The sequence below is a fragment of the Porites lutea genome, chromosome 5 (genome assembly GCF_958299795.1).
Source record: "Porites lutea chromosome 5, jaPorLute2.1, whole genome shotgun sequence".
Lineage (NCBI taxonomy): Eukaryota > Metazoa > Cnidaria > Anthozoa > Scleractinia > Poritidae > Porites > Porites lutea.
The window spans coordinates 12139770-12152722 of record NC_133205.1 but is presented as its reverse complement, the minus strand read 5'-3'; the positions used below and the strand labels follow the sequence as shown (position 1 = coordinate 12152722).

At 40.2% G+C, this 12953-nt stretch overlaps 2 protein-coding genes across 6 annotated transcripts in view; one reads left to right on the top strand and one right to left on the bottom strand.

Annotated features, from left to right (window-relative positions):
• LOC140937654 (CCR4-NOT transcription complex subunit 10-like) overlaps positions 1 to 12953 on the bottom strand; it is a 118622-nt gene that overhangs the window by 82923 nt on the left and 22746 nt on the right. The gene's annotated exons all lie outside the window — the stretch shown is intronic.
• Positions 118 to 3232, top strand: LOC140936590 (uncharacterized). Its single transcript, XM_073386092.1, has one exon. It carries the CDS (start codon positions 118 to 120, stop codon positions 3160 to 3162), a length of 3045 nt encoding a protein of 1014 aa, XP_073242193.1. The 3' UTR covers positions 3163 to 3232.

Below are 12953 nucleotides of genomic sequence, written 5' to 3'. Positions count from 1 at the left end.
TCGTTACTCCCAGTTTGGGCTTAGAATCATCCAAATTTCCCTAGATTTCTAGCCATTTCTAGCTGATATGAAGCGAGATATTCGCTAATGAGCAATTCGGAAACACTTTTCGCAATGATGACCGTGTTCACAAAGCGTAACTCAGGAAGGAATCTACAAAACCGTGAGGAAATTCAGCGCAACTCGCAACCTTCTCCGTTCGCCTGTTCCTCGCATATCAGTCACATGCTTATAGAATTAGCTTGGGGGTGTCCCGGTTTGTTTCTCAGGGTTTCTGTCGTCATTGGTTTAAAAATAGCAAGAAAGAAAACCTTCAGACACGTGCGATTAGTCACTCGTAAAGGCAAAAGGTCGAGAGTGCGAATGGAAGAAACAATATCAAAGGACAATATTCTAATTTCACGCAAGAAAGCAGCTCAAGAGAGAAAGCTGCAAAAGAAAAGAGAGCTAGATAGAGCATATTATCTTCAGAATCGTGAGAAAAAGATCGCTCAAGTCAAACAAAGAAGGCAAGAGAAACGAGAGCTTCCCACGCGACCTTCCAGGACTAGACGCGAACTCAAGCGCGACCAGGAGAGAGACCAGATCAAGGAAAAAAGGCGGTCTATCCGAGATTCTGTTCAAGCCAAGAGAGCTTTAATCAGAGAACAGACAAGAGAGAGAGTCCGAAAATATCGTGAAAGACGGAGACAGGAGAGCAATGTGGAAGAAATTCTGGGCGGGGGCGCCGCATTTCCGAACAGGACGTCGAGAAAACGCGCGACTGATAAGGTGAAAACTACCCTCCCAGCTTCACCAGCCAAAAAGGCAGCTGTTCTAGAAAGCTTAGTAAGTAGCCCGAGAACAAGAAAACAGCTGGAAAAGAGGGGAGTGGTTACTACACCAGAGGAACAAAGAGAGGTAGCTACGCTCAAAGCATTAGCTTCTGACATTTCCAGCGGACTTGACAAAGTCAAGGCTTCAGGGTCAAACGAAAAGAGAGCAGCATTTACCGCATTTAAATCTTTGGCTTTTGGAGAAAATATTAAGAAGTCAAGAGCGAAAAGATCCTTAGGGAAACTAGTTAACCTCAATGAAAAAAGCATTAGTAAAGCCATCAAACGTCGAGAAAGCATTCTCAAAGGTGACACGCCCAGCTGGCTTTATACTAAGAGAAAGGTTCGGCAAGACGCTATATCGGAGGAAGATGCCAAAAAAGTCTTCAACTACTGGGCTCATACGGCAAGTCGTCCTACAGGAGACAAGAAGGATGTTTTAAAACAACGCATTGGGAAAGAAGAGTATGTGAAACACGCAAAGCATGTGTTGGAAAAAACGCAAACTGATGCTTTTAGAGAATTTCTTGAGCTACACCCAGAAGTGAAGATTCGCCAAAGGAAGTTTGAAAGCTTGAAGCCTTTCTTTGTGAAGCAGGCAAAGGAACGTGATAGGAGGTCTTGCTTATGCAGGAAACACGTGGAAATGCAAATAGTGTTTAAAAGCTGCATGAAATACCGTAAGGAGCTCGTAAGAAAGTCTGCCAATATAGACGAATCATTTGTCATCAAAAGCGTAACAGAGGCTGCAGAAAAAACCCTTTGTCCGAAGCCAGAAGGCATCAACTATCACAACATCAAATGCTTAGAGCGTGAATGCACAGAATGTGGTGTAGACAATATTGAGTTCCTGCCAGAGGAGACTTCAGGAGAGGGAACTGTCAGCTGGTCACGTTATGAGTATGTTTCAACAGGGAAGTTCCTTACTAATGGCCAAGAGAAGAAGAAGATCGCCCTAGTGCAGAAGGAGACACCACCATCGGAGCTCTTTGGCTATTTCAAGGAGCTCCTTGTTGAATACCCCAGGCACTCCTTCATGGCAAGATGGCAGCGTCAGCAGCTCGACAGTTTGCTGGACAACCTCCCCCTGAAACATGTTGTCTGTGTGCACGACTACTCAGAGGGTTATGCATGCAGATCGCAAGACGAAATTCAGTCTGAGTACTTTGACGTTGCCAAGGTATCTCTACACGTCACCATACTGCACCGCCACGCTGTGGAAGCAATTGATGGTGTGAAGAGCACTGAAGAGAATCCCCACCTTGTTAAAGAGCACATTTTTGTTATCTCAGAGGATCCTGTGCAAGATCACGACAGTGTGCATACATGCCAGGCTCTAATAGCAAAGTATTTGCTTGACATTAGCTGCAAGGTTGAACGGATGCATGAATTTACAGATGGCTGCGCCGCCCAATACAAGTCCAGGCATTGTGTTGGTGACCTATCCTGCTCTCTTGCTGACTTTGGCTTTATCATTCAAAGAAATTATTTTGAGACATCGCACGCTAAAGGAGAGCAAGATGCAGCTGGATCGCATGTGAAACAAAAAGTCAGCCAAGCAGTCCTTACCAGATCAGCCACCATCAATAGCGCAAAAGCTATGCACAAGTTTTTAACAGAGAAGTTTACCCAGCCTGCAGCATCAAGCTTCACTGCAAGAACAAACTCTGTTCAACTGAAGCGTCGTGTGTTCTTTTATGTTCCTGGTAAGGGTGAAGGGGCAGTCATCAGAAATAGACCAGGGAGGAAGTTCAAGGAGGTGAAGGGCATCAGGAAATTGCACTGCATAAAATCTGGCTCAGAGCAAGAGAAAGTGCTTGCAAGACAACGTTCCTGCTACTGCATTAGCTGCATTCTTGACGATGAGGAGAACTGCTCCAACAAAGCATGGCTGGATGATTGGAAGGAGGTCCTTGTCAGCAGAGATGGCTCAGTAGCTACCACTAGGCAGACTACACAAGAATTTGGCCTAGACCAAGGCACAGCCTCTCACATAGCTGATTTAGCAGTCAAGGGGAGCACTGTAGCCATAGCTGCCGAAGATGACCCGATGTATGACTTCTACCTCCTTAAACTCACATCGGATGGGGTGGAGGAGTTAGATGAGAACTACACAGATGATTATGAATTCACTGCACTCAGAGGGACACAAGTGTTAAAAGGACACTTCTATTTGCGAGACAACATCCATGATATGACATTCACTCTAGATGAGAACCGAACTGCAGTTGTCTATGCTTCCACTGTGAGGCAGATATGTGGTGATATCCCATGCAAAAAAAGGGGGCGAAAATATATCTACAAGTTGCCTTTGAAGGAAAATGAGGAGATAATTGCTTCTTTATGAATAACAAAACAATATTTGCAGCTTCTGCGTGATTCCTGTAACTTTTGTTTAGCTTTTGTGACTATATTTTCTAAAAACTGGAATCTTGCCACACCCGCATTGCATCATGGGAAAAACTGAAATGACTCTAATTAGCATAGAACCAATGTTGAGCAGAAATTTTTAAGTAATTAGTTGTATCCATGTAAAACAGAAGCCTTATAGCCAGTTAATTTGTAAAAATGAAATAAAATGGTTTTTGACCCCTTGTAACAGTAAATGGAGGGGTGATTGTGCTACGCATCAAAAGAATGTGAAAAAAAAACCGAACATATCAACAAAGAAAAGAAAAGAAAAAAACGCACATGCAAACACTTGAATCAATGAAAAATTGAGGAACTGGAGAAAATAATATTATTGGAAAAGAAAGAACTTAATATGAACTGAAAATAGCCCTTTTCAAGGACTCTTTTAACTTGCGAAGAGTACGCCACTTAAGAGATTCTTCAATATTATTCCAAAGAACAAATCTCTTAAAGCAAATATTAAATTTGCCATAATTTGTTCTCAATGCAAAATCTAGGTCTGGAGGCCAGCCTGGTTTTATACTTGTGCCTTGAAAAAATAGGGGTCAAAAAATTACTATAAAGGTAGAAGGCAGTAGATTTGAATGAAATTTAAACATGAAGATACAGTTTAAATAATAAATAACATCAATGAGCTTCATAACATTTAGATCTTTAAATGGAGGAGGAGTATGATCAGTATATTGAGAAAAATTGATAATGATTAGATAGATGAGACAAACCAATCATAAATAGTACTACAGATGCCATATGAATATAATTTGGCTAACAAGAGATTATGGTCAACTATGTCAAATGCTTTACTGAGATCAAGGAATATACCGCAGGAGAAACGATCAACTTAAATAGCTCTCTGTATTTTGTCAGTGATTAACAGGAGGGCATGTTCAGCATGCAAAGAGAGTCGTGTCCGATAGCCTGGAGCTAGTGGATTTTGCTATCGGGCTAGTAATTCTTGTTCTTAACTTGCCTGATGGGCAAGTGCTGTTTTGGGGGCAAATTCAAATTACAGAAGGATTGTAATCAATCCTGTTTATCAAAAAGGGTTTGGGGGCTAGTTGAAATGACTTGTGGACTAGTACATGCTACAGTCTCAGACAAAGTTGGGACACTAAGACCAAACGCCGTTTTTTTCCTTCTCGTGCTCCCCTTGTCCCTCACAAAGTTGTTTATCGCGGTTCAATCACCAAACCTGGTACACCAACATTGAAGGGACAAGGAGACACAAAAGTGTCCCAACAATTTTGACTGAGACTGTGTTTTAGCGGAATTTTAGGTATGTGACTCCTCGTTGGCTCTGGTGGCGGAAATCACTAGGCAGGTTTATACACGTTTTGGAGCCATTATTTCGGGAGGAAATGAGAGATTTCAAGGAGGAGAAAGAGAGAAGACAATCAATCGAGGAAAGAAGTGTTTGTTTCTTTAATTACAACATTCCAAGGTTTTAAAAAATCTTTGAACGTATTGGGTGTTAACAGTGAACAACGGATGAGTGAAAACTGCACGCATCATTTCGAAGGGAATGTATATTGCCCCTAATATGTCGTACCGGTAGTGACACGATTGGACGGGTCACCATAATGGGTCACCATACTATCCAGGGCGTTTTCTAAGACCTCCCTGGTATATATCATGGAATAAGAAAGAAAAGGATAAGGTTCTTTCACTCCTAATTGAAATTGCCAAGGTTTATAGAGCCTTGATACATGTAAGGCAAGTTATGAAGACTTTGATCATGATGACCCGATTGTTTGCTGAAAGAAACTTACAAATATTTTAATTGAATTAATGTACGGTGACCCATGTACACATCAAGTATAACACTTTTTTTTTTTTTTGAGGTTTTAAGGATATGCATTATCCTCGTTTGATATGATTCATGTTTTGTGCCTTAATTCCCACATTTTTGGTACAGTAGTTTGTTTTATAGCTATTCAGGAACGTGTATATTTGGGGTAAAGAATGAGAACCGATGTCACCATTTGGCGCAAGGCCAAATTAACATACGTTGTAAACAACTGATAAAAAGTTATCAATTTAACAGCAGTAGCCTAGAATATCATGAAGAAACTTTTGGGCGTTTTTTACCAAATATCACTGGAACGGTGACACCCTTTTTACGCGCTTGTAGTAGATAGTATCTTTAGAAATTTAGAAAGTGGGATACTGTTCTCGCTGATACGTCTTGGGAATAATCCTGGCTTGTTGCATTTTCCAGTTTGGAAGAATAGTTTGCCCCTTCCTCTCGAAATCGCTTAATCGCTCTTCTGAGCTGTCTTTCGCCTCTTGCCGTTAACTTAGAAAGGCATCCCTTTGGGCATTGTTCCTTACACTCTTTTTTGGCAAAGAGGCCTTCTTTATTATGCTCCATACATTTTCTCTAGAAATGTGGCGCATTGGAGCGACTCTCCGTATGCGAAGGCCCTAAATTTTACGCAAATAGTATGCACGTGCTATATTGTCACGCTGTCAATCACCCACTTAAAAGCTATTTGTGTACCGTTTATTGCATACTCAGTTCCTTTTATTTTCCAATACTCTATTTCCCAAAAAAATTTCTGCGAACTGGACATTCTTTGTGATCTGCCAAAATAACTCAGTTCACTGCTATAGAAATGTTCGTGAAACACAATGGACACTCCAACAAACCCAAACCTGGCGCTTGTGACCAACCTAGAGATTAACCTCCGTATCTGTCAACACGCCTTCAAATTCCTCCACAACAAAGTCTAAGACAAAAAAAGTTGGGACACTTGAACCAAACGCTGTTTTTTTCCTTCTCGTGCTTCCCTTGTCCCTCTCAAAGTTGTTTATCACGGTTCAGTCACCAAACCTTGTACACCAACATTGAAGGGACAAGGAGACAGAAAAGTGTGCCAACAATTTTGACTGAGACTGTAGACTGTAGCCTGAATGGCAGGCGGTAAAACTGACTTTCTTTGCATCCTGATGTTCAGAAGAGTGATTGGCACGAAAACCAAACTGTCATGAGAAAATTATATTATGCTTATCTAAATATTTAATTAGCCTATTATACATTAATTTTTCCAGAATTTGAGTAAAAATTGACAATAGAGATATTGGTCTGTAATTTGTTAGTGACAAACAAGATTTAGCCTGGTAAGCAGGAATAACACATGCAATTTTAAAAGTATCAGGAACAGTGCCTGAGGAAAATGAGAAATTATATAAAACCTCCAAAGGCTTTAAGATCACCAACTTCAAAATCTTAAGAGGAACAGGAAGGCTAGAGGGGCCACATGCTTTCCCAGATCTAAGACTAGAAAGAAAATCTTGAATTTCCTGTACAGATGTACAACTGTAGGACTAAGAAAAAAACTGTTTGACAAAGGCTTAAAAAGAAAGGTTGTAAAAACAGTGTCTGCCCTAGGAACAGCTTGACTAAGTGTTGCCAATATTTGCAAAATAATGATTAAACTTATTGGCTATATCATAGAATGTATATATCACTTGTTAGAAGGAGTAATAATTTTGGATGGGGTTAAGTATGCTTCAGGTTTAAGGGCTACAATTTGATTCACGCCTTTCAAAAAGTTTTAAATATTAGACTTATTTTACCCAAAATAGTCTTCATAATACAACTTCTTACTGATTTTGCAAACTGGATGTCCTGGGAATTCAAGACAAACCAAGTGCAGATCAATCAGGTCTTCACTCGTCTATGAAGAATTCAAAGAACAATGTTTTATTAACTCAAAGTCCAGAGGGTTATTATGACACAGGGCTACTCTGGAGAGGAGACCACCTGCAAATTTACTTTGCCAAACAACAAGATGGGTAGCTTGAAGCATCTCGACAGAACCATATGAAAACTGGAGAAAAGGGAATATTGGAGCAGTACAATGCCATCATCAAAGATCAGCTTGCTAAGAACACAGTAGAACTGGTATGGATATTTTCTGGAACCACACATCACAGGATTCTACGTTTTGCTCTGTTGCTCCACACTCTCAATTCTCTGTCAAAATCAAATTTCCCTTGGTCATGGAATTCTTTTTGTTGTGCTTTAACTTAAACTGCTTTAACTGCTAACTTGTGCAGAGTGAGGAGATCTTTCAAACCATACCAGAATGAGTACAATTCAGTCAAGGACACCGGAGAAAGAAGCAAAAAACCATGTGACATTGACCTGAAAATCTCCATGAAAATCTTGTTCCATTGCTCACCTACCTTTCCTTTCACCTAATCCTAAGATCCTAAAAGCTTTCCTAAAAACTCTTCCCACCAAACCGAAGCCTACAAAATGCCGAGCAAGAGAAAAAAAAATGAGGCAAGAAAAGCGAAAAAAGAGGGAAGGAGAGAAAGCGAACAGTAAAAGTCAAGACTGCTGTCACTTTTAAACCCAAAAACTATCTCGAAATTTTGCTTTCTGCGCATGCCCGAACTCCGCAAGCTGATATTTTGCATCTGGATCAAAAGTCCGCGAAGTGTATGACCTGTAAACCGGTTTGTGGTAAGTTTTAGCTCTTTATAGCACGACAGTGACCAGAAAACCACTCGACTAGCTTCAAAACGCGTTTTTCGGCAAAATTTCCAGGAGCGAATGGGATAAGCAGGTTCTGCAGATCATTTTCCCTCCTTGTTCATAAAGCCAGGCAAGTTCTGTTTGCCAGTCAGCGAGTGTTTTGGCACTAGGCTTTGGCTCTTGCCTTCTTTGATCTTGGTTTGCCCGATTTGCTTCATTCTTGCCGTTCTTTCTCTAACTCTTTATCACTGTCTGTGACTTGCAGAAAATTTGCTGGCTCATCAGCTTTTCTACATCGACATCGTTCAAAGAAGATGTTGAATTATTAATCATGAAGCACAACCGACTTTGGTTAAATGTTGTCACCATGTTGAGAGCATGACAATTGACTGGGATCATAAGGTAATATGTCTCGATCCCGGGCCCTTGCAATGAATTTTGTTTTCATTTTTGTTATTTTACAAAATCATTCCTTCACAAAAAAGCATCAGACTGATGCACAAAAACGATTTATTTGAATCAGTAGGTTGTAAAAATGCGCTCTAGAATGAAGACTGATATTCCTTATAAGCATGTGACCAGGGAGACCATTGAAAATATGATGCTTCGTATTGTCTACGTCGCCTCGGCTTGTGTCCATGACGAGGCGGCTTCACTTAACGACTGCCTCCATGTGGGTCCACCTTTCCAAAATAAACAATGGACGGTACTGGTACATGCATACATACGTACATACCAACAAACATACTTTATTAACGTGACTAACACTTAGCTATAAAGCCAGTTTACAGGTCAGTCATGAAAAGAAAGATAAATAAACAAACATGGAAACTACATAAAAGTGTTTAAAATGATATAGCATTAATTGGAAACTGCATAAAATTATAGAACTATTAAACTTACATAGTAAGAAAACTAGGTAAAATTGCAAATAAGGGTCTATAAAATTGCAACCATACAAAAGTATATAGTATATAGTATATATAAATGATATAGTATATGGAAAATGCATAAAATTATAGAACTATAATACTTATATACTGTAAATCCTCTATCAAGCCCCCTGGGAGTATTTTCGCCAAGCACTTTTGAGGGGGGGCTTAATAGAGAGGGGGGCTTATTTTATTGAAATGCATCAACAGCAGCAAGGTTTCTTGAGGACGAACTTGTGGTTACCGGGCGCTATACTGTTTTTCAAACAATAAGAAAATGGTAAAAATTCTCCACAGAGAACTAGAGCATAAAGTTGAAAAAGTTAAGCACGTGAAGTTGGAGGTCATGTGGCCGAAGACCAAAAACAATATGAATTTCCAGCCTGAATATACCATAACTGATCAGTACATGTTAATTGTTTGTGAAGAATAAGGATGGAGGGGAGGGGGAACGGGGGCAAGGGGGGCTTAATAGAGAGGGGGGGTTATTAACTATCCTTCTCTGAAAAGGGGGGCTTATTTGAGAGGGGGGACTTAATAGAGGATTTACGGTACTACAAAAACTGAGTTAAATTGTGAATAAGGAAGGGACTATAAACTGGCAAGGTTGAGCTCCTTGAGTGCGGTAGCTATCGATATTTCCTAAATTATTAGGAATAGTGTTCTTAAATTATGAAGCGCACAAGGTGGTTTCAATCTTCATAAATGGCATTTGAACGCCAGGGAACATTGTAGATACAGTAAACACACAGACTAGCAAAGAGATCGGCGACACACAGAAGACCCATGAGAAAAGCAGCTAGGTGTCCCACAGAGAGGAAAAGGAGCACTTCTAGGCATTTCCTGGGACATGGTGGCTCCTGGTCAAGTTTCCCCCTGAATGTGCCCAACCTACAAAGAGAGGCCTGTTGGCTAAAGTGGCCAAGATTAATTTACAATCCATTGGGTCTGGTTTCACCTACAAAACTGTTATATGGCGAGACCTGTGATCTAAAGATAGCATTGGACAAAGAAATCCCAGAAAGCTGTCCAGGAAGCTGACATTGTGGGAAGAAGAGATGCCTTGAAGGGTCAGCATATTGAGAGGTCTGCCACTGCACAGCGAGCCGATCGGCTACATCGACCTTCATTGCTTTGGTGATGCCAGTGGTAAGGAAGTCTGTGCAGCTCTATATGCGGCGGTTATGCAGTCCTCTGGTGCTAGTGAGTGACTTGTAACAGCAAGAGCAAGACTAGCAAAAATGGGGCTCAGCATACTGCATTGAGAATTGGTTTCGGGACACATGGCTATTAATTCGACTAGCAGTAGCAGTTGGCTAGGAAGTGCGTGCGAACATGTGGGTTTACCTTGGAGATTTGATTGATAAAAACCACTTTCATAATTGTTGAAGAGAATCAAAGAAAGCCCTTTTACTTCCAGTGTCAACGGATCATGAAAACTGGAATGAACAACACTTAAATTTAATGATTCTATTCACAGTTGCTTTGATACAATTAGCCTATTAGCCAGCAAGGATAAATTGAAACAGTAATGTGTGACACAAGGAATGGGTGTGTAAAGTCATGACTGCACGAAATCTTATTAATTAATCAAATATTCAATCCGCGTTCAAAGACCAAAGGTCGTTGATATGCAATAGAAAATAATGGAACGGCTTAAATTACCATTGGAGTTTGAAGCTTATTGAAGCTTTTGGATGACAAGCATCCTAACATGCTTGGAAACATATAAAATTATGAATACATGCACTGTAGTGAAACCTCAATAAACTTAATTTACATTGATTTCTAGACTTTGCTAACACTTTTTTGTTTGTTTGTTTTTTTATTTTATTTTATTAATAATAACTAAATTACAACACAAACAAAAAAACAGTTTATAGAAAGTACGGTTCGACCACCTAAAAAAGACAGGAGCAATAAACGAACGTTGCACGATTGTGTACTATCAGTCAGATATATCTAGTTAAATACAAGATTTACAATTCTTTCAAAATTTTGGTATTCAATTATTTTCTCGAGTTCTTCTTTTAGGATTACTTCTTCTTGTCACCAATTCTTGCGGGAGGTCCCTAAACATCTGAAAGTTGGTACCTTTAAGACAAGATCCCAAGGCGAGGATCTCTTTGCAATCCAAAGCTTCGAGCTTCGTCGTTCTTTCTTCTAATTTGACCAAGCTGCCTTCAATCTTTTTAATTGCTCTTTCAATTGTGTCCAGCTTGTTCAACTTTTTCAGAATACCTTTAAGAATCCCACTTAGGTCGTCTGTCAGTTCAAGCCCAGTTAAAACAATGTCACTATCCTCCTTGTTCACATCGCCGGCATGTTCAAGGTTCGTTGCTAAAACTTCCAAATTATCTGCAGAACTATCCGAGGATCTGTTTCTCCTTTTAGTCACGTAGTTTAACAAGGTTTTTGTGCGAGCGGAGATGAGAGAGCACTTCACGCCGCCATGTCTCGATGCCAGTCCCACTTTGCTAACACTTGTATCTTACCAAAAACTTGTCCCACACAAAGCTGAGATCAGGCTCTGCTTTCATTTTCCTGGGTCAAAAGATTCCAGGCCAGCAAAGCGAATCAAAAGTCTCTCATTAAGGGATGGTTCATTATTTATGAGGATGACCGGGTCGGGAAAAAAAATAAGAGCTTTCCTCTTTCTTTCTAAAGCCCGCCCAAAAGGCATTTTGTTTTTTCGTAGCCCGTTCAGTATTTGGGGTCAAATTTTTCAAAGCCCGTTCAAATTGAAGTGAGTACCTTGTGAAAATCATTCAATGTTTATTTACGACTAGAGCAACTAGTGCATGTTCAGATCAAATACACAACTGTTTGCCGTTCGAGTCAGCAAACGGCTATCAATCAAAGGAGTTCAGCGATTACAAACGATAATTTATTAACATCTGTGAAAAGTGCACGTTAACAAATGCCATCTAGCTTGAGGCATTTCATCATTTGCCAAATAAGTGAAAAAGTCCTAAATATATCTTTGAACACGAATATATAACTGTTCGTGTTAAATGACTTGCAAGAGGCGTTTGGAGTTTTCCAACCTCTCCAAAGAGAACTTCTTGTGGAGTAACGTTTCCATTGAAAGTTTTCGACGTTTTGTTAAAGGAATAAGTTTCCACAAACATGTTTTTAAACACGTTCGCGAGACGTTCACGAGGACATTCAAAACTTTGTTCCAGGTCTCTGTTGCAGCAGCAAGACATGGGAAGACTGGTAACTAATGTCCACAGGGCATGAAAAAATGAAACGGATTTATACAATTTATACTGTGGTGTTTCATATTAGGTTCTGTTATAGCGCCCGAATTAATTTTTTAAAAAGTCAACTGTTTGCAAACTCAATCAAAACCATAAAATTCCTCTTCATCTGAATCGCTTTGAAAGACAAACCATATCTTTTCACTTTCATCGATGCTATAACGTTCCCGTTCGCGTGATGAAGTCGCGATCGTGTCTTGGTCTGAGTCAGGCCCACTTAACAATTCTGCAAGGACAATATCCTCCTCACTTTCATCGTCCCCTGAGATGTCAATTTCCTCGTTGTCATCTTCCGTTCCACATTCCTTCGTCTCCTCGTCAGTAAATTCATTCGTATCTTCCTGTTGACCATGGTTTCCGAGAAGCACATGCAACGAGACTCTCAGTATCTTTTCAGCTTTGGCGCCGCTGCATACGAGTTTGTAATGTTTAAGGTATTTATTCAGCTCAGATACAAGCAATTTTTTAAATCTCCAGACTCTACGAGATCGCGCCAGGCATATTCTTCAAACGTCTTGGACATCATTTACGTTCATTTTACGCTTTTGTTCTGCGGGCCCCCTTGTTCTAATGCCACTTTGTATTTTAAGATCTTCTAAATGGGCAATGTATGCCTTGATCAAGTGTGGCTCCACGGCTAATTTCTCCGAAAACTGCTGGAGCTCTTCTTCCGTTGTTAACATGCCGTCACTAAACATTTTCTTTATGTTTGCACGTGGCTGAAAATCATCGGGCACTCAAGGCTGCCCGTTTTCTGTGGTAGTTGGTGTGTCATTGACCGATTTAAAATGGGTAGGATTTTCAGGATCTGGCACAGGCTGGGGAATACGTTTCATGGGCACTGGACTTGTCCATCCTTTGTTAGAACAAAATGAACAACGTTCAGTGATGGCTGTAGAACAGTCACCGTACAAGTACTCCATAAAGAGCTCACCAATTTTGTAATGGGAATCAATGAATCATAGAATTTTTTTAATGTACGCACTCCCAGGGACACACGATTTCTTATTCTGAGTCGCAGACTGGTATTCCTTAAGATTACTTT